Source organism: Lithobates pipiens, unplaced genomic scaffold (assembly GCF_037356315.1).
Source record: "Lithobates pipiens isolate NorthernLeopardFrog02 unplaced genomic scaffold, aLitPip1_a1.2 Scaffold_157, whole genome shotgun sequence".
Taxonomy (NCBI): Eukaryota; Metazoa; Chordata; class Amphibia; order Anura; family Ranidae; genus Lithobates; species Lithobates pipiens.
Window position 1 is genome coordinate 3,765,505 of NW_027507746.1, and position 22,056 is coordinate 3,787,560.

General features: G+C 42.6%; 1 protein-coding gene across 10 annotated transcripts in view; it reads right to left on the reverse strand.

The window, feature by feature from the left end:
* The window catches only part of LOC143981456 (NACHT, LRR and PYD domains-containing protein 3-like), a 158,704-nt gene that overhangs the window by 98,826 nt on the left and 37,822 nt on the right, over positions 1–22,056 (reverse strand). For 7 of the 10 annotated variants that reach the window (XM_077479321.1, XM_077479319.1, XM_077479324.1 and 4 more), the window contains 2 exons: positions 6,843–6,910; positions 1,246–1,545 (listed from right to left, as the gene is read on the reverse strand). The exons of 1 other annotated variant lie outside the window; for it this stretch is intronic. In XM_077479321.1, the coding sequence (XP_077335447.1) occupies positions 1,246–1,545; positions 6,843–6,879 (337 nt within the window). In that variant the 5' untranslated portion in view covers positions 6,880–6,910. The remainder of the gene's footprint in view (positions 1–1,245; positions 1,546–6,842; positions 6,911–22,056) is intronic. 2 more of the 10 variants (XM_077479325.1, XM_077479326.1) reach the window with 1 other exon arrangement.

The window sequence follows — 22,056 nt, forward strand, 5'->3', positions numbered from 1 at the left end:
AAAGGCTGATTATGGCGAATCTGCAGGCTGCGTGTGCATTTAGGAGGACAGGAGACACAGGTCTGGTGGAGATGCCCAGCAGGAGTATCCGAGATCCGTCACAGTTAGCAGTAAAGTATGAACACACAGCAGCTCCCAAGGAAGTAGTGCGCTACATGTACATATCATCACTAGGGATGGGCCCGATGTTCAAGTCAAACGTAAGCTTGACCCAAACATTGGGTGTTCACCCATTCACCGAATAGCGAACATTATGGGGCGTTCACGGCAAATTTGAGCACCGCGGAATGCCCCATAATGCACTGCGAGATCGCAGTGCATTGACGTCTGACGGTTGGCCAAAGTATGTATCTGACCTGAATGCTTTGGCCAATCATAGCGTGCTCTGCTGTGAGAGCCATAATTGGCTTGTTTTCAATCCTGTATTATATAATATATCCTGTATGTATACAATGTATTATATAATATATCCTGTATGTATACAATGTATTATATAATGTATCCTGTATGTATACAATGTATTATATAATGGATCCTGTATGTATACAATGTATTATATAATGGATCCTGTATGTATACAATGTATTATATAATATATACTGTATGTATACAATATATTATATAATGGATCCTGTATGTATACAATGTATTATATAATGGATCCTGTATGTATACAATGTATTATATAATGGATCCTGTATGTATACAATGTATTATATAATGGATCCTGTATGTATACAATGTATTATATAATATATCCTGTATGTATACAATGTATTATATAATATATCCTGTATGTATACAATATATTATATAATGGATCCTGTATGTATACAATGTATTATATAATGGATCCTGTATGTATACAATGTATTATATAATGGATCCTGTATGTATACAATGTATTATATAATATATACTGTATGTATACAATGTATTATATAACTTATCCTGTATGTATACAATGTATTATATAATATATCCTGTATGTATACAATGTATTATATAATATATCCTGTATGTATATAACATATTATATAGAGGATGCTGTGTGTATACAACTTATTATATAAGGGATTCTGTATGTATACTTCCGTGAGGCCTCATATTTGCGTACTGTCATTGGGAAGTGGTTCATCCAGTTGGATTGGTCACTGGCTTTCCCTGGATGACATTCCTGGTTCTTCCTCACACAGATATTGATCGGGAATTGGTTGAAAATGAACATTATAGATGGGGACTCACCATTTTGTGCTCTCCTTTCCTTGAGCTCATTTGCGGGTCGCTTCAGATCGATGACTTCAAAGACATGAATGGTGACATCCAGAGCCTCTTCTCCATATTTGTCTATAAGGAGGTCCTTGGTGGTGATCCAGTCTGCATTTTCTAGTTTTCCTCGGGGGATGGGACGTGTATCTCCATAGGAGAAATCAGACAATTTGTTCCTAAATCTCTTGAAGTCACTTGTATTCAGATTCTCCAGAGAATATATGATAAGATCCCCGGGGGTTTGTGGGACCTTTCCCAGGACACCAGGAGCCGACCCTGCAGAGAGAACAAGCAACAACTATAAAAATTAATTCTGATTGGATGATTTCTGACACATGACAGCAGATACAGTGCCTTGAAAAAGTATTCATACCCCTTGAAATTTTCCACATTTTGTCATGTTACATCCAAAAATGTAAATCTATTTTATTGGGATTTTATGTGCCACATAATTGTGAAGTAGAAGGAAAATGATAAATGGTTTTCAAATAAATATGTGAAAAGTGGGGGGGGATTTGTATTATGCTGAGTCAATACTTTGTATAACCACTTTTCACTGTAATGACAGCTGCAAGTCTTGCCACAAATTTTCAATTGGATTTAGGTCTGGACTGTGACTGGGCCATTCTAACACATGAATATGCTTTGATATAAACCATTCCATTGTAGCTCTGGCTGGATGTTTTGGGTCGTTGTCCTGCTGGAAGGTGAACCTTCGCCCCGGTCTCAAGTCTTTTGCACACTCTAACAGGTTTTCTCTTTAAAGCCGCGTACACACGTGGCGGACTGTCTGGCCAACTTAGTCCGTCAGACAATCCGACGAACAGTCCATCATACTTTCGAATGAACGGACTTGCCCACACACGGCACTTTTTGAGCAGACTAATACGGCGGACTAAGTCCGCCATACTATCCGCCCTACTTTTGAAATGAACGGACTCGCCCACACACGCGGAGGAAAGTCCGCTCATTTCGAGTGCGTCTCCAGGTAGGCGGGGCCCACTAAGGAGACGTCGCTGACCCCGCCGCCTGGTATGGACTTAAAGGGGAACCCCAACGCCGAAAAAAATCGGCGTGGGGGTTCCCCCCAAGTCCACAACAGACCCTTGTCCGAGCATGCTACCCGGCCGGCCATGAAAGGCGGGCGAGCGAGTGCCCCCCCTCCTGAGCCGTACCAGGCCGCGTGCCCTCAACATGGGGGGGTGCCTTGGGGAAGCACCTTGTCCCCATGTTCATGAGGACAAGGGCCTCTTCCCGACAACCCTGGCCATTGGTTGTCGGGGTCTGTGGGCGGGGGGCTTATCGGAATCCGGGAGCCCCCTTTAATAAGGGGGCCCCCGGATACCGGCCCCCCACCCTATGTGAATGAGTATGGGGTACAATGTACCCCTACCCATTCACCTGTGAAAAAAAGTACAAAAAAAACACAACACAGGGTTCAAATATTTTATTGCACAGCTCCGGGGGTCTTCCGTCTTTGGGGGTCTTCTCGCCGGACTCCTCCGCTATCTTCTTGTAGCTCTTTTGCATAGCGGAGGAGTCCGGCTTTCTTCCTCGCCGCCGGCCTCTTCTCCCGACTTCGGGGGTCTTGTCCCCCTCTTCTGTTCTTCTGCCAGGCCACCGCGCCTTCTTATAGCTCTTTTACAGGTGGTGGCCCGGTCTTCTGGCGCCGCCGTCGCCGCCTTCCGTTCCTCTTCTTCTTCTTCTTCTTCTCCAGGAGATGTTGGCTCGACGATCTCTACGGCCGGAATGCCAGGGACGCGCTGCGCGGCCACTTATATAGGGACAATGGGGCGGTGTCACATGGCTTTATGTCACATGGGTTGGTCACATGGGTTGATGTCACATGGGGACTATAACATCGTAAGGGGGCGGGGTCACCATGTGATATCAACCCATGTGACCAACCCATGTGACATAAAGCCATGTGACACCGCCCCATTGTCCCTATATAAGTGGCTGCGCAGTGCGTCCCTGGCATTCCGGCTGGAGAGATCGTCGAGGCAACTTCTCCTGGAGAAGAAGAAGAAGAAGAACGGAAGGCAGCGGCGACGGCGGCGACAGAAGACCGGGCCACCGCCTGTAAAAGAGCTATAAGAAGGCGCGGTGGCCCGGCAGAAGAACCAAAGAGGGGGACAAGACCCCCGAAGTCGGGAGAAGAGGCCGGCGGCGAGGAAGAAAGCCGGACTCCTCCGCTAGCAAAAGAGCTACAAGAAGATAGCGGAGGAGTCCGGCGAGAAGACCCCCGAAGACGGAAGACCCCCGGAGCTGTGCAATAAAATATTTTAACCCTGTGTTCTGTTTTTTTGTACTTTTTTTCACAGGTGAATGGGTAGGGGTACATTGTACCCCATACTCATTCACATAGGGTGGGGGGCCGGTATCCGGGGGGACCGTTATTAAAGGGGGCTCCCGGATTCCGATAAGCCCCCCGCCCGCAGACCCCGACAACCAACGGCCAGGGTTGTCGGGAAGAGGCCCTTGTCCTCATCAACATAGGGACAAGGTGCTTTGGGGTGGGGGGGCCGCGTGGCCCCCCCTTCCCCAAGGCACACCCCCATGTTGAGAGCACGCGGCCTGGTACGGCTCAGGAGGGTGCGCGCTCGCTCGCCCCCCTTTCCTGGCCGGCCGGGTAGCGTGCTCGGACAAGGGTCTGTTGTGGACTTGGGGGGGACCCCCACGCCGTTTTTTTTCGCCGTTGGGGTTCCCCTTTAAGTCCATACCAGGCGGCGGGGCCAGCAACGTCTCCATCGCGGGCCCCGCCTACCTGGATACCCGCTCGAAATGAGCGGACTTTTCTCCGGGCGGGAAAAGTCGGCTCATTTCAAAAGTACGGCGGACTGGCACACACACGGGTGGATTGTCCGCCGAAATGCGAGTCCAGCGGACAGTATTTCCAACATTTCGAAATACTTAGTCCGCCAGACTGCACGCTGAAAAAGTCCGCTGAAGCCCACACATGAGCGGACTGTCCACTGAAATGTGTTTCGGCAGACTAAGTAGGCCAGACAGTCCGCCCGTGTGTACGCGGCTTAAGATTTCCCTGTATTTGTCTCCATCCATCTTCCCATAAACTCTGACCAGCTTCCCCGTCCCTGCTGTAGAAAAGCATCCCTGCCACATGACGCTGCCACCACCATGTTTCACGGTGGGGATGGTGTGCTCAGAGTGATGTGAAGTGTTCATTTTCCGCCACACATAGCGTTTTTTTTTTAGGCCAAAAAGTTTAATTTTGGTCTCATCTGACCAGAGCACCTTCTTCCACATGTGGATCTCTGCAGCTCCTCCAGAGTTACCATGGACCTCTTGGCTCTTCTCTGATGAATGCTCTCCTTGCCCAGCCTGTCCGTTTAGGTGGACAGCCATGTCTTAGTAGGTTTGCAGTTGTGCCATACTTATTCCATTTCCCGATGATGGATTGAACAGAGCTTTGTGAGATGTTCAAACCTTGGGATATTTTTTATAACCTCACCCTGCTTTATACTTCTCCAACACTTGTCTCCCCTTGACTCCCTGGCCTGTCTGGTGTGTTCCTTGGCCTTCATGATGCTGTCTGTTCACGAAGGTTCTCTTTTCACATATTTATTTGTAAAACATTTTGAAACCCATTTATCATTTTCCTTTAACTTCACAATAAATGTCCACTTTGTGTTGGTCTATCACAGAGCTATGCAATTATTGGACCTCCAGCTGTTGCAAAACTACAAGTCCCATCATGTCTCTGCCTCTGGGTGTCATTTTTGTGGCTGTCAGAGTCTTGCTATGCTTCATGTGACCTGTAGTTCTGCAATAGCTGGAGGTCCACCAATTGCAAATCCCAGGTCTATCATAATAAATCCCAATAACATGGCTGTAACATGACAAAAGGTGGAAAGTTCAAGGGGTATGAATACTTTTTCAAGGCACTGCAAGTCTGTACTGGCAGCTGGCAATATAATAAAGAGCATATAGAAGGGAAGGGAAATGAAATTATCCGCCAATATGTCTATATGTACATTATCCTATGGAGAGATTGGATTCACTGTGGTAATCTCACATGATTGCCTCCATAGTGGTAAGTTACATCTCAGATGAATATTGGGTGCTATTTATAAAAACAAAATATATATTAGGGGGCTATTTATTAAAATAATTACCTTCATGAATAATTCACATAATGTGTGTAATATGTTTACTTCCTGTAATCTTCAGCTCCATCTAGTGGCCATAATGTCATATATTACTGGTTGAGGTATATCAAGAAAATACTGTATTATGGCCACTAGATGGAGCTGATGATTATAGGAAGTAAACCTGTTAGATAAATTATGGGGATTATCAGTGATGGTTGTAGAAATGACACAAGTGCATAATATGCTTATGTATATATATATATATATATGTATAGACCTCTTAATGTATATGTAGGGATTTTAAACATTATGTTTATTGATTGTTTCATAGTTAACTAAAATAAACTATAAATCCTTTAAGAAACCTTCCCCCCTGAATAATGATGTGTCTGATCAGTGTGAACTAAGAACTCTGAATACCCCCAAATCTCCCAGCAGTATGTGTCATGTGACACAAGGCTGCTTTCTTTTTAGGATTATAGAAAAAGAATTCCCCCGACAACTACACAAATAACCATAACATTTGGGGTCCTCCAGTCATTATGGATCACTGCAGGGCCGTCTTTAAGGCAGGGCAAAACGGGCAGCTGCCCAGGGCCCTGTCATTGTTGTGGGGCCCAAAGCAGCTGCCTCATATTTGCCAACTATCCCAGTTTACATTCCCTTGAAGTTTTAGTCCTGTGCTGCTACTAATGCTGCCCAGCTCTGCCCTATTGTTGTGTACAGATGACTCACCTGCAGACCCTGTGTTTACATGTAAATACTGGCATTCATATGTAAATAGCAGTCACATGCATATGTAAAGAGCTGAGGCCAATGGCATTGATATGTAAATAAAGGCAGCATTCATAGGTATATCATGCCCCCCTGCAGTGAGAAGATGATGTGATGTTACCTATTGCAACCAGTGAGCAGTATTACTGTACAGTAATCTCTAGCAGCCAATCAACAAGCAGAAATGTGCTGTAACCTCTAGCAACTAATCAGTGAGCCTTAAGTAGTGCTGTAACCTCTAGCAACCAGTCAGTAAGCCGTAATAATATGCTGTAACCTCTGGCAACCAATCACAATCGCTGCCTGATCTGATACAGTAAACTAATTTTAAGTCTAGCTGCTATTTATTGTATGTCTCAGAGAAAGTGGAGAGCAAAATTGCATGGGGGGAGGGGGCCCTAAGAAAATTTTTGCCCAGGGTCCAATCAATATTAAAGACGGCCCTGGATCACTGGACCATCTCAGAAGATCATTTCCATCAATGATAAATAAAATCTGAAGACACGGGAATGTGATGGTGGAATTGATGAAAAGCTCCTGAACTCTTCTAATGGGTGGACTGACCAGATGTCTACAGGAAATGTCCAGACTATGGAGACATGAGATGTCCTATCATCTAATTCCAATCTCTGGAGATGTGAGATGGAGGAAAACATTAGAAAGGATGGTCAGGATCAGCAGTCATACCTTGTGGGGAGGAGGATGAGGAGGAAGAGGTCGCCATGACATCAGGAGATGACCCGAGATGACATCACCTGGAAAGAGACCAAACAATAATAAACTCATTTGTAGTGCAATGAACGGGAATTTGCTTCCTTATGTGAATAACGATTGGCTGTCTAGGTGTCCAATCTGGGAAGATCTGAAATGGACTTCTGTCATTTACAGCCCATAACTATGAGGGTCAATAAATAACTTCATTCCAGCATTCATCTGATTGGTATCTCGGGGGTCACAAAGGAATTTCACCCTGTTTAGGGCCCCAATTTTTACATGCCCATATATTTAGGTGTCACCTCCACAAATCTGTGCCATTCATAGCCAAGACTGGTACTAACCAGCACCAAAGTATCAGCCAGTAAGATGTCTATAGAGAGGTCAGGTGATAAAAATGAGAATACGCCTAAATAGAAGCGATGTGTGATCAGCAGAGACCTCCATTCAATAATAAGATGCTTCCAAGTGGATTCTTCAGGAAGGTCGGTATTTATTGTTCATAAAAAGATTAAACACCATTAATGAATTTTGTGTCTCTTTAGTGGCCACTTTGTCAGGGAAAGGTGTACAGGACACTTTAATGGGTGGGATCTGTGATAATTATTCATGATGTTATGTACAGCCTTGAAATAAAAGACCTCTACGAAGTTGCATTCATCTCAATGTATATTTACTCAGAAAATCTCCATACAGAGGATCACGGGAAAGTGATCCTGAATTCATCACGGTTACAGGGTTTTATAGGAAAATTATAACATTACAGTCTATGTGTGGGAAAGAGTGAAAAATAGAAAATACACAATACATTCCAGGATAATCTATTTCATATTTCACATGGTCATTTTCGCCATAACACAATAACAGCTTTAAAGGTCATTCTGACTTTTACTGGTAGTAATCTCATGTGAACCAAATAACAAGTAATAACAATAACAATAACAAGTGAATAACAAGATATGTGTTGCAATATTGAGAATACCCAAGAAGAATTAAAAAACATTATATAAAGAAATACATTCTTATATTGAAGGGGAACTCTGGGTTATATACAGAGATGTGTTACATATGTCTTCATATCTTGACATCCCTCCTATGTTTATAATTCCTTGGGTATTTCTCTTTAAACTTCCTCTATGGCTCTGGGTTGACCTCCAGGTATACGAGCCACCATCTCATGAGCAGTTCTAACTCTTGACCTTTGGGGCTCAAAAGAACCAGTGTTAGTACAAGCTTTCCAAATAGCGCAACAAGAAGTGGTAGTTATTTTAAAACAACATTTGAATAACATAGGTGCACATTTGATTATAAGGATTATAAGTACTATGATACTAACAATATATAGGATACCATGTAATATGCCAGCAAACCAACCTCCAATGCCTGAAAACCAGTTGGCAGGATTAAGCCAGGAAGTCCAGCTTTCCCAGCTTCCTTCAACCCAAGCAGTTTCAGTATGCTCTTTCCGAAAATTGAGCTTAAGCTGTTGTACCTGCTCTACATGTGAAATGATAGCATCTTCTGCTTTAGTATCATTTCCAATGTAGTTACAACAGCCTGTTCCCACTATGGTGTATATTCCTCCCTGGCTCGCTGTAAGATAATCCAGCACCAGTCGGTGTTGCAACATCTCCTTTTTAACCATTTTTAGTTCAGTGGCAAGCATCACAAAGTTCCTATCATACAATGCTGTAATATTATCGATCAAGTCAGCTAAATCAATGATAAAACTGAATGCCTTTTTGATACAACATCTATTTACCCATGGTATGGAGAATATTGGCTTTATCTCCCTGTCATGGGACTCTATATTAGTGCCAAGGTCACTATTATAAATGTTATTAGTATTTTCCTCAACATTAACTAGGGGTACCTCAATGTTAGTCTCACCCTCCTTGTTCATGTCAGGATCTTTAACCTCATCATGATTCTCTTCCTCCCCCCAGGTTCTGACTGAGAATCTAAATCTCTTTTTAAAAGATGTATGGGGATTTTACGGATTTGGGACTCCTTAAACTCATCGTTACTCATATACCAAGTGGCAGGCATTACTCTCCCAAAATAACAAACCCCCATAGAATTTAAAGGGATCCAATTATATGCTTTCTTCCCACAATATAAAGTAATAACCTGGGGGAGCTGGACAAGCCTTCTTGAAGTTATACCCCTGCAAACACATTAATAATTTCATATTGTTTTGCCTAGAATGTTGTCGATGCGTGTAGTCATGTAGTTCCTGATACCGATCTGTGCTCCATGCTGTATCCTTACCATCAAACCAATATCTGATCTCAGCATTGTCCATACAGTTAGAGTTCCCAATAGGTCTGGTAGTACTTTGAAAACCTTGAGTAAGCAGCTCAGATGAATATTCTCGAGTGAAGTTTATGCAGACAGAGGGGATTGTCATTGGAGCATTAGTGAACAACAGGAGTGAAACAACTCTGTCAACCATAGTTCTGCTTACATCTTCAAAGTGAGCACTGTTCTCTATTTCAGCCAATGTGCTGGGCACACCTAATAAGGGTATAGTCTTATGTGATATAGGTGCGTGTGTGCATATCCAGCAATTAGAAATGTTCAGTTTCTTTGCTGCCTGTAGGTGCATGGACACAAAGGAGTTATGAAAGGGTTCACCCAATTTAACATGATACTCATGAGTGTCTCTTCTTGCTCTTTGATTGGGATTACGGCTTTCTTCAGGTTGCAATTTCTCACTTGTCACAGTGGCATTGAAAAGGTAGGTGTCATGTATCTTACCCTTTTCTTTATGGTATGTCCATTCGAATGCCATTACTGTGATCCACACCACCGCTCCACCACAGAGGATAACGCTTCATAACACCACATTCGGTCTAGGCCCCAGGAGATTCATTCTGGAGTCTTCTGGCTCTGGCACGAGTAATTGGCGGTGATGACCTAGAAGGCAAGGGTAAAGAAGAATACCTGCTACCAGCAGACTGATCTGCATGTTCCTTCGGAGCTACAGTCTTTTTACAATGGGAACCATGAACCCAGTACTTGTAGTCTTTCAGCTTCACTGCAGTTGGAGATACAAGAATGATCTGAAACGGACCTTTCCACCTAGGAGACAAAGTGGTCCGGGGTGTATGATTCTTGATGTACACCCACTCTCCTGACTTTAGTCCATGCGTTCCGTCACTTGTGTCCATTGGTTGTCCTGCTTTGGCTCTGGAAAAAGTATCAGAAAACACATTTGCCAGTCTGCGCACATAGTCTATCATGGTATCTTGACCATTTCTCAAATTTACTGTCTCTGGGGGTGCCAAAGGTGCAGGAAGTCTCCGAGGTGGTCTTCCAAATAGTATGTCGAAGGGTGATAGCCCGTGTTTTTCTTTAGGGGTAGTCCTAATGGTAGCTAAAGCTATAGGCAATGCTTCTACCCATGTGCTTTTCCCATTAGCAGTTATTTTTGCAAGATATCTCTTTAAAGTCTGGTTAGTGCGTTCAACCATCCCACTAGCTTGTGGCCTATATGGCGTGTGCAGCTGCTGTCTTATCCCCAGAATATTCACCACTTCTGCCATTAGTTTATTATCAAAGTGTGTACCTCTATCTGAGCCCCTATACCAAACATTGGGATTAATTCTCTAGTAAGACATTTAACTACCGTACGGGCATCATTCTTCGCAGTGGGGAAGCTTTCAACCCAGTTCGAAAATTGACACACGCAAACCAAAAGATACCGGTAACGGCCACAAGGGGGCATATCTGAGAAGTCAATTTGCACAATTTAAAATGGCTCCTCAGTATGTGGAATATGCTTCATATGAGTGGGCACTGGTTTTGCAATGTTATGCATTTGACATATTGCACATTCATTAATCTATTTAGCAGCATATGTATGAAAGCCTGGAGCCCACCAGTGTTTGTTCACCACCCAACACATCCCTCCTGTTGAGACATGGCAAGGCCCATGGCTCAAAGCAAACAAATAAATAAACAGAGTTGGAGGAGCAACCATTTTTCCCTTCATAGTCCACAGGCCATCCTCATCACAAACAGCCCCTTTGGAGCACCAGGATGGTCTGTGAGGTGAGTTTTCCTGTAAGGCAGACAAAAATGTGTAAATCAACAGGTAAATCAATCAGAAACAACATAGGCATGGCACTGGATGGCTATTTGTAGATTGCTCCTTTAGCATATTCATTGGTTTGTTACACAGGTAGTAAGGTTTACTATAGTGAGGTAGCCCAAGATTTGGGGTTGTCAGTAAAATTTCTTTCATTTCTTTCTTCACAGCTGGGATTAATTTGTCCTCGATAAACTTATAACTACCCTTTGTATGTCTCTTTAATAATACTTGTAAAATACCTAATACTAGGATTGAATCTCCTTCATCTGGTAAAATTTTCATTTTTTATTTATTTATTTATTATCTATTCTTAATCACCGGGCAGCTTCCTCCGGTGACTTCTCTACTCAGGATACTGAAAAATTCTTGGTACTGACAGGGCTAAATCCCCATGACTTTTCACCGTGGCTACTTTCATATAGTCTGGTGAGAATTTCCAGTAATCCAGACTGATGGATTCATAAGCCCCTTGTGAGCTTCTTGTAATCCCTCCTATTTAGGGTTTGTTAAACATTATTGCAGCTGTATTCAAATTAACATCCTCATCTTAATCTTTTTTTCTTTCCACTCAATAAATGTAAAATTACAAAATTGTTATCTTAATCTAAACTAATTCCATTTTTACCAATTTCCTCATTAACCTGGATTTCATTTCCAACCAAAGGTTGTCTAAACCAGTTTCAATATATCTATATTTATTAATAAAATTGTTAAACAAATATTAGAAATTAATACTCATATGATAATTTCAATATCACACACTAATATATATGCACAGATAAATGTCCTTAAAGGGGGACATATTACTTCATTTTACTTAATTTCTCTCTTTTTTTTTTTTTTTTTAAATGCACTGTTTCCACTATCAAAAGATATTCAATTAGTGTAAGACATGGTTAAATATAACCTTGATTTTACCATGTTTGGAAAACAGATTCAAAAATAATTGTGATCACATTGTTTATCATTAGATTTGTTAACCCGGCACATTTTGTTATAAATGTTTTGTCTAAAAAACTGAAATTGGCATGGTGTCCTCCCAGCTTATCACCAACTCTCATCCCAGCTACATTCTTTGAGGAGAGCACAAAGGAGGGGGTCACATCTGCGTACATGACACAAGCGAGCGAACTAAAGGTTCCAGCATTCACAAACATACTCAAATATATTTCTAAAATTGCTTACATTATTCCCATTTGTACACAACACATGCATATCTTTCTCTCACTTTCTTTTAACGCTTTTTAAATTCTTATTGCTGAGTCAGAAACTGTAGCAGCAGGCATCTGCAGCACTGTTTCCTCGCTGACACAGAGCCTGTTGACCCCTCCCTTCCTGTGAGAAGCTGGAAACTGCTTGCTTCTGCTGGGGGGTAACCTGAAAAGGCGGGTGGGGAGCACTTTGTTCTCCCGTGTCTTCTTCCCTTTCCTCTACAGGATCAACTTCACCTATAGGGGCAGATGCTGCTCTAGATGCTACTGCTAAATCCCTTCTTGCAAACTCATATGGGGATGCCCAAGCATTGGGAAGCTCCTCTTCATCTTCCAGATGCAGAGCAGTTTTTTCAGTACACATCTTATAAGGGGGTGGTTTTAAATTCTTTCGGGACTCTTCTTCCCAAGCAGCCAAACATTCAATCCCCCCACAATCAGACATTTTGAAAAGTAAATTAAATAACGCATCAATTGTTGGGGTATCAAGAGAACCTTCGGGGGCCACCATTTCGACGGGTCCTCTTTGTATTCCCTTTTTGTAATTTTACACCACTTTACATGATGCTTTAAAGCATCCGGCTCTCCACTTACCATTATCTTGATGATAGGAGCGCTTGGATGCAACTTTGATACACTTAACCCTGTTTTCTTTGCTATTTTTAATAATTTCTTTGCCCTTTTTTTTTGTTAACCCAAAAGTATTCATTACCGGTAAAATATTTTTTTCCAAGCAAATTTCCCATTTTCTTTATGTCTTTCCTGCCACCCCTTTCAGAAATGACAACAGTTTAGAGCTCCGGGACTGAGAGCTCTACTTTTTACTTCTTACGGCTGTGTACCAGCAGCCCAGTACATATATTGAGATATCTCACTTCGTTCTACTCTCAGAAGGACGTCTCCTTTCTGAGTGGTAATAGGCTAGTCTCTCTCAACTCCCTATTCCAGAGAACATACAGCAGGTCATTCACCCATGTGTGGCTATCCGCTGAAGGCAAACCTATCCGCCTTAGGACCACAAACGTTTCTCAAAAAATCACACAAAAATTCAACATTCACCACCTTCTATTTACTCATAGAAATTGTGGCACCTGCATTTTACACATCCCTTAATAACACAACTATATACATTGTCATTTCTGAGAGTAAAAAGGAGGACAAGTACTTTTGCATGCTTCAGCTATAATTGGTACCATTATTTTTCTCAGTAATCATACATAGACAGAATGCATTGAAATCAAAAAGGAACGTGTTACCTTCTGTATTCCACAAGCCCCAACCGGCTCCTCAAAACCGCACAGAAAGACAGTACTTTATAATAATGAGAAATAAAATTTTTCTCACCTGAGGCCTCTTTGTTGTCCCTCCTGTTGCGGGTTGAGAGCCGGAGGTGGGGATGTAGACAAGAAGAACGTCAGGGTCACCAAATGTTATGTACAGCCTTGAAATAAAAGACCTCTACGAAGTTGCATTCATCTCAATGTATATTTACTCAGAAAATCTCCATACAGAGGATCACGGGAAAGTGATCCTGAATTCATCACGGTTACAGGGTTTTATAGGAAAATTATAACATTACAGTCTATGTGTGGGAAAGAGTGAAAAATAGAAAATACACAATACATTCCAGGATAATCTATTTCATATTTCACATGGTCATTTTCGCCATAACACAATAACAGCTTTAAAGGTCATTCTGACTTTTACTGGTAGTAATCTCATGTGAACCAAATAACAAGTAATAACAATAACAATAACAAGTAATAACAATAACAATAACAAGTGAATAACAAGATATGTGTTGCAATATTGAGAATACCCAAGAAGAATTAAAAAACATTATATATAGAAATACATTCTTATATTGAAGGGGAACTCTGGGTTATATACAGAGATGTGTTACATATGTCTTCATATCTTGACAATGACCTATTAATATTCCCGAAACTAGGGGGCAGGCTGCCCTGGGTGCGGCACTGAGAGGGGTGCGGCATTGAGAGGGGTGCTGCAGCTGGCACTGATTCTCCTGCAACAGCTGAAAGGCCGCTTCTCCTTTACCTCCCGCTAGCCTTCACCTGCTGCAGGAGGAAAATTCAGGGATCGGTACATACCCGTCAAAGCTGACCCATCTGCCACTCCGGTTCCTGCCCCTTCTTCAGATCATGCCCCCTTCCACTCCTCTGTCCCCCTCCTCTGGTACCCCTGCATTGCTCACATATTCTTCCTGGCTAGTCATGTAGTGCAGGCAGATGATCCTGAGCACAGAGAAGCCCATCATACGATCAGGAAGACAGCCACACAAAGTTATAACATAACCTTCCTCGGCACTCACTTTCCTGGTCTTTCCTTCCCCCACTATCCATCCTGTCTGCTGCCATAGGTAATCTAGATGGAGAGCGGGGGAAGGAAAAAACAGGAGAATAGGTGCCAAGGAAGGATATGCTTTGTGTAGCTGCCTTCCAGATCATATTATGAGCTTCTCCATGAGGAGGATCATGTTTTTATTCAGCCTGCACTGCACAACTAGGGGGGTGGAGGTGAGCACTGTGGGGTTACCAGTGGAGAGGGAGCAGAGGAGGGGGAAGAGAGGAGCACAGGGGAACCAGAGGAACACGGGGGACCAGAGGAGTAAGGAAGCCTCCGAGAAGCCCCCATGGCATCAGAGTGGTGGGGTCAACCGTTTACATCACTGGATGGCCCCGCCCTCAGCTATATAAGAACTGTCATCCAGAAGAAGCGTCACTCGGCAGGAGCCTACCATGGATGTGAAGCGGTTGCGGCTTTTTTTCTTCGGTTCGTCGGGCAGCATGGATTTACATTCTGGGACTTTTTTTATTCTTTAATAAAGGACTTGTCTTTTTTTACCATTTTTGACACTTTTTTTGTGAAATGGGAGGGGTGCAATGTACCCCATTACCAATTCACATAGGGGGGCTGGGATCTGGGGGTCCCCTTGTTAAAGGGGGCTTCCAAATTCTGATAATCCCCCTGCCCTCATACCCCCACAACAACCGGCAAAGGGTTGTGGGGATGAGGCCCTTGTCTGCATCAACATGGGGACAAGGTGCTTTGGGGGCTACTCCAATGTACCCTCCCCATGTTGAGGGCATGTGGCCTGGTATGGTTCAGGAGGGAGGTGATCTCCCGTCCTCCCTCTTTTCCTGCAGTCTGCCAGGTTGCATGTTCGGATAAGGGTCTGGTATGGATTTTGGGAGGACCCTACACCATTTTTGTTTAAATTTGGTGCAGGATTCCCCTTCATTTCCATATCAGACCTGAAGAGCCTGATAGGGATTTTAGGGGGACCCCACGCCATTTTGTTGTACGTTTTGGTTTTGGGTCCCCCCTAATATACATATCAGACCCAAAGAGCCTGGTAATAGACTGGGGCAACCCATGCTCTTTTTTTCATGAATTTTATCTATATTGCCGAGACCCAACAATTCATTACAGCCGCGATCAGTTTCAAATGACAATTTTTATTTAGAAATGTAATTTTGCTGTGGTATTGTTCTAAACACGGGAAAACTCTGCCACTTTACAGGAATACTATAGACACCCCCCAGGCACAATATCTGAAGGAATATTTCATTTTTATTGTTTCACTTTAACCACTTCAGCCCCGGAGGATTTTACCCCCTTCCTTACCAGAGCACTTTTTGTGATTTGGCACTGCAGTGCTTTAACTGACAATTGCGCGGTCATGTGATGTTGCACCCAAACAATTAATGTCCTTTTTTCCCCACAAATAGAGCTTTATTTTGGTGGCATTTTATCACCTCTGCGGTTTTTATTTTTTGCGCTATAAACAAAAAAAGAGCGACGATTTTGAAAAAAAACACAATATTTTCTCCTTTTTGCGATAATAAATATCACATTTTTAAAAATAAAAACATTTTTTTTCTCAGTTTAGGCCGATACATATTCTTCTACATATTTTTGGTAAAAAAAAAAAAAAAAAAAAAAATCGCAATAAGCATATATTGATTGGTTTGTGCAAAAGTTATAGCATCTACAAAATAGGGGATAGATTTATGGCATTTTTTTACTAGTAATGGTGGCAATCTGCGATTTTTTTTTGTGACTGCGACATTGTGGCGGACACATTGGACACTTTTGACACATTTTTGGGACTATTCACATTTACACAGCGATCTGTGCTATAAAATTGCACTGATTACTGTATAAATGTGACTGGCAGGGAAGGGGTTAACACCAGGGGGCGCTGCAGGTGTTAATATATTCCCTATGGGAGTGATTCTAACTGTGGAGGGAGGGGACTCACAAGGGGAGGAGACCGATCAGTGTTCCTCTTTACTGAGAACACACCATTGGTCTCCTCTCCACTGACAGGATGTGGATCTGGGTGTTTACATACACAGATCCACGTTCCTGCTGTGCTCCCCGGCAATTGCGGGTGCCCGGCGGACATCGCAGCCGCCGGGCATGCTCACCAGGTCCCGAGCAATGATGCGGGTGCGCGCGCACCCCCTAGATGGCCGGGAATGAGAGGACGTCATATGGCGCCCGCCCAGCATTAATAGAATCACTGCTCCCAAAAAACGGATGTTTTAAAAAAAAAATGTTGTATTGATACATGTCACCTGGGGCAGGACCCTGGTCCCCAAACACTTTTTATGACAATAACTTTTAATTTTTCATGTTCCTGTCCCATAGACTTTTTTGCCTGTTCGATATGTTCTGGTGTGAACCGAACCGGGGGGTGTTCGGCTCATCCTTAGCTAGGAGGAATAAGGGGTACCAGTGATTTCCCATATAATCTGACATAGGGGTGTCTGGACTTGAAATGTTACAAATTATCTGAGGAAACTAAATATGTCCATATTATGGCTGTGCTATTATTAATATGGAAGTTATGAAACATGCTGAAATTTCAGAACTATCCGAACTGTTTAAGATTTATCTGTATTAAGGTATTTACGACTAGACATGTGGACACTGAAATATTTTGTTTCAGAATTTTGTTTTTGTCTAAAAAATACATTTATTTAGTTACGCCCAAAATTAGTTTTTATTTATTTTGTTTCGTTAAAAAATCCATTTGTCCGAAAATCCGAAATAATTAAGGTTGAATCTGTCATTGATGGCTTATGGCGTCTGTTGAATGTTCTAAGATTTGATGGAGCAGCTAAACTGTACGACACCGAAATCGTACATTTCCAGTCAAATGTTCCACCTACGAGCTATAGTAGAACTCTAATGTTCTATGACACTAGTAATAATTATATTTATTAATTATTAATACTAGTCAACCAACATTAGAATTCTTCTATAGCCTATGGGCAGAGCATTTGACCAAAAATGTCCATTTGCGGCGACTGCTTCGTCGAATCTTCATATCAAATCTTTTCTCTCCATGTAGAATAATCTTGAACTAATAGAGGTAAGGTTAGGCACATTCAATCACAGGTTCGATGGACACAGATCGCTATTGTCAGCGTCATATCGAATCTCCTATCTATATTGAACTGTTGCAACAAAATAATAAAGCATTTGTTTATGTTGGATCTTTTGGTTTTCGGATTCTGCACGTTCGTTATCATTTGTTAAAACAATAACAAAAATACTTGAAATTCGGATGAAAACTAATGCACATTTCTATTTACGACCGGTATCTGTTGGTTCTCTGGATTGAGAGGGTGACAGTTTTATGATAGGCCTGGACATCCTGCCAGGCCAACATTAGTTGTTTTCACAGGCCTAATGATGGTTCTCTAGGGTGAGATAACAACTTCTTTGAAGTATAAAGCTATGAATTCCTGGAAATAAGGGAGGAGGGAGAGGGTTCAGATTTCTACTGCAAAGTTTAACTGTTAGCCAAGCTGTCATGGCTGCCCCGAGTTTCTCAAATAACATGGCCACTAGCTACAGCTTTTCTTGTGTCCAGTATGTGATATTGTTACAATGATCACCATGTATTAATACATAAGGGGGATATGATCTCCATGTATAAATACATAAAGGGGATATGATCTCCATGTATAAATACATAAGGGGGGATATGATCTCCATGTATAAATACATAAGAGGGATATGATCTCAATGTATAAATACATAAGGGGGATATGATCTCAATGTATAAATACATAAGGGGGATATGATCTCAATGTGGTACAATATTCTCTGTGAGTTATTCCATTAAACGTTAATAGCATATAATACACTGAGTTGTTTGACTTATTACTTTAATGTGGTGCACAGATGTCTGAACCCAGAGTGTCAGGTGGGTTGGAATGTTCACAAGGTCATGGAGGTGCAGATGAGCAGGTAAATCCAAGCAGTCCCCAAGGGGGTCGTGCTACATATACTTATAGATAGAATATGAATGTTACAAAAAATGATCACTGCTCCCATCTATAACTTATCTCTACAGCAAGGATCACTGGAAGGGCAATGCATTTCAAATAAACATATGCCGCACCACTAGATAAATAAATAAAATGCATAGTGCTGCAAACACTGGAGGTGATACCCAAACCTTAAAATAACTAAATATAATATAGTGCTGCGCTGTAAAATAAATACCAAGCACAGGGTGTGGGAGAATGTACACAATGCAATGCTGCATATCATACAGCCATATGTAGGCAAATAACAAATAAAGTGACAATGGGCATAAGTGCAATTGATACACTAAAATATCATCATCTCCTGATGAAGTCACATTACCATGACAAACACGTGTCGGGACGTACCGGCACCGGAAGTGATGTCGGTGAGCTCGTTGCCCGTGTTTGTTTTGATGTTTTTTTACATAATGCAAATGTGAGTACTCTGATTGTTTTTTGCTGTTTTAAATAAATACTTTATACATACTACACTATAGAGCATCCCCCCTGTGCTTCCTTCCATACTTCCTCACACTAATTCATGAGGCTATGCTGAAGTAAGCCAGGCCTGGCAGAGGGCTTTGGCCATATAGAGGGATATATCAGTAGATCATAAAACGCCAGTTCCAGAAGTCGGCGGATGCCTAGATCCATAGTGAACACATCTGACACCCGATATATTTACACGCTGTTACCTCACAGCAGTAATGTAAGGGGACATCCATACACCACGATTTGCACTGAGGATAAGAAGTCACCATTCATCTGCACTCTATATAACAAGTCCCCATCACTCTATTTGCACCTTACAGTGGTGTGAAAAAGTGTTTGCCCCCTTCCTCATTTCCTGTTCCTTTGCATGTTTGTCACACTTAAGTGTTTCGGAACATCAAACCAATTTAAACAATAGTCAAGGACAACACAAGTAAACACAAAATACAATTTGTAAATGAAGGTGTTTATTATTAAAGGTGAAAAAAATCCAAACCATCATGGCCCTGTATGAAAAAGTGATTGCCCCCTAAACCTAATAACTGGTTGGGCCACCCTTAGCAGCAACAACTGCAACCAAGCGTTTGCGATAACGTGCAATGAGGCTTTTACAGCGTCCTGGAGGAATTTTGGCCCACTCATCTTTGCAGAATTGTCCTAATTCAGTTACATTAGAGGGTTTTCGAGCATGAACGGCCTTTTTAAGGTCATACCACAACATCTCAATAGGATTCAGGTCAGGACTTTGGCTAGGCCACTCCAAAGTCTTCATTTTGTTTTTCTTCAGCCATTCGGTGGTGGACTTGCTGGTGTGTTTAGGATCATTGTCCTGCTGCAGAACCCAAGTTCCTTTCAGCTTGAGTACACGAACAGATGGTCGGACATTCTCCTTCAGGATCTCTTGGTAGACAGCAGAATTCATAGTTCCTTTTATCACGGCAAGTCTTCCAGGTCCTGAAGCAGCAAAACAGCCCCAGACCATCACACTACCACCACCATATTTTACTGTTGGTATAATGTTCTTTTTATGAAATGCAGTGTTCCTTCTACGCCAGATATACTTGGACACACACCTTCCAAAGAGTTCCACTTTTGTCTCATCGGTCCACAGAATGTTGTCCCAAAAGTCTTGGGGATCATCAAGATGTGTTGTGGAGAAATTGAGACGAGCTTTGATGTTCTTTTTGCTCAGCAGTGGTTTTCTCCTTGGAACTCTGCCATGCAGGCCATTTTTGCCCAGTCTTTTTCTGATGGTGGAGGCATGAACGCTGACCTTAACTGAGGCAAGTGAGGCCTGCAGTTCCTTGGACGTTGTTGTGGGGTCTTTTGTGACCTCTTGGATGAGTCGTCACTGCGCTCTTGGGGTAATTTTGGGCGGCCGGCCACTCCTGGGAAGGTTCACCACTGTTCCATGTCTTCGCCATTTGTGGATAATGGCTCTCACTGTGGTTCGCTGGATTCCCAAAGCTTTGGAAATGGCTTTAAAACCCTTTCCAGACTGATAGATCTCAATTACTTTCTTTCTCAATTGTTCCTGAATTTCTTTGGGTCTCGGCATGATGTGTAGCTTTTAAGGATCTTCTGGTGGACCTTACTGTGTCAAGCAGCTCCTATTTAAGGGATGCCTTGATTGTGAATAGGTGTGGCAATAATCAGGCCTGGGTGTGGCTAGAGAAATTGAACTCAGGTGTGGACAACCACAGTTATAGTATGTTTTAACAAGGGGGGGCAATCACTTTTTCACACAGGGCCATGATGGTTTGGATTTTTTTTCACCTTTAATAATAAACACCTTAATTTACAAATTGCATTTTGTGTTTACTTGTGTTGTCCTTGACTATTGTTTAAATTGGTTTGATGTTCCGAAACACTTAAGTGTGACAAACATGCATAGGAACAGGAAATGAGGAAGGGGGCAAACACTTTTTCACACCACTGTATATGGAGTTCTGTCTATTGCTCTGTATATAGAATTTTCCTGGGAAGAGGACACTGCACGGATATAATCCACTTCTTTATTGTGATTATCATAAAGAAGATAAAGACATTATTTGATACTACATGTTTTATGTTACTGAATATCTATCAAGAATGAAGGATGTTGACTAGATCATTCACTCCTGAGCACATGATATATTACTGTATCACTTGCACTTATGCACATTGTCACTTTATTTGTGATTTGCCTAGGTATGGCGGTATGCAGGCCCAGACTGGCCATAGGGCAGACCGGGCATTTGCCTGGTGGGCTGAGGGCCGCTGGGCTGCCAGGTCACATGTCTTAAAATGAGCTGGCAGGGCCCGCCATGGGACGATATACATGCATATATTCCTGGTGATGGTGGGAGGATCAGAAAGCCTCTCCATTCAGTTCAGACATGTGCCCCACAGCCCCCGGTCACCTGGAAACCAGGACACAAGTAGAGGAGGAGGGACAGAGAAGCCGAGGCCACCATCCTCCCTTATATGCAGGCGCAGCACCCTGCTGGCTTTCAAGTGTGGGAGGCGGGTATGAGATCCCAATCCCACATATGAAAGCCAGCAGGGTGCTATGCCCGCATATAGGGGAGGTGGTGGCCTCGGCTTCTCTGTCCCTCCTCCTCTCCTTGTGTCCTGGTTGCCAGGTGACCGGGGGTGGTATATGAAAGCCAATGAGGTGCTGCAGGGGAAGGGAAAGCAGTACATGCCCACTCCTCTTCCCACCTGTGAAGGGGGTCAATCTGATGCTCCAGGGCAAGATAGAGCTCCTTTCCCTAATGTTTCCTTTTTCCCTCTTTCTTTTTCTCCTTCCTTTTCCCACATTGGCGGGGGTGTACTTGTATCCATTTTTTTTTATTTAACTGATATCTGAGGTTATTATGGGTACCCGGAATGTTCAGGGCTTTAATAATCTAAAGAAGAGGTCCTAGATTTTGTATAATATACAGCAGCAGAAAATACATGTTCTTTTCTACAATAAACTCATTTAACCGTTTCCCGACCAGCGCACGACGATGTACGTCGACAGAATGGCACGGGCAGGCATATTGGCGTACATG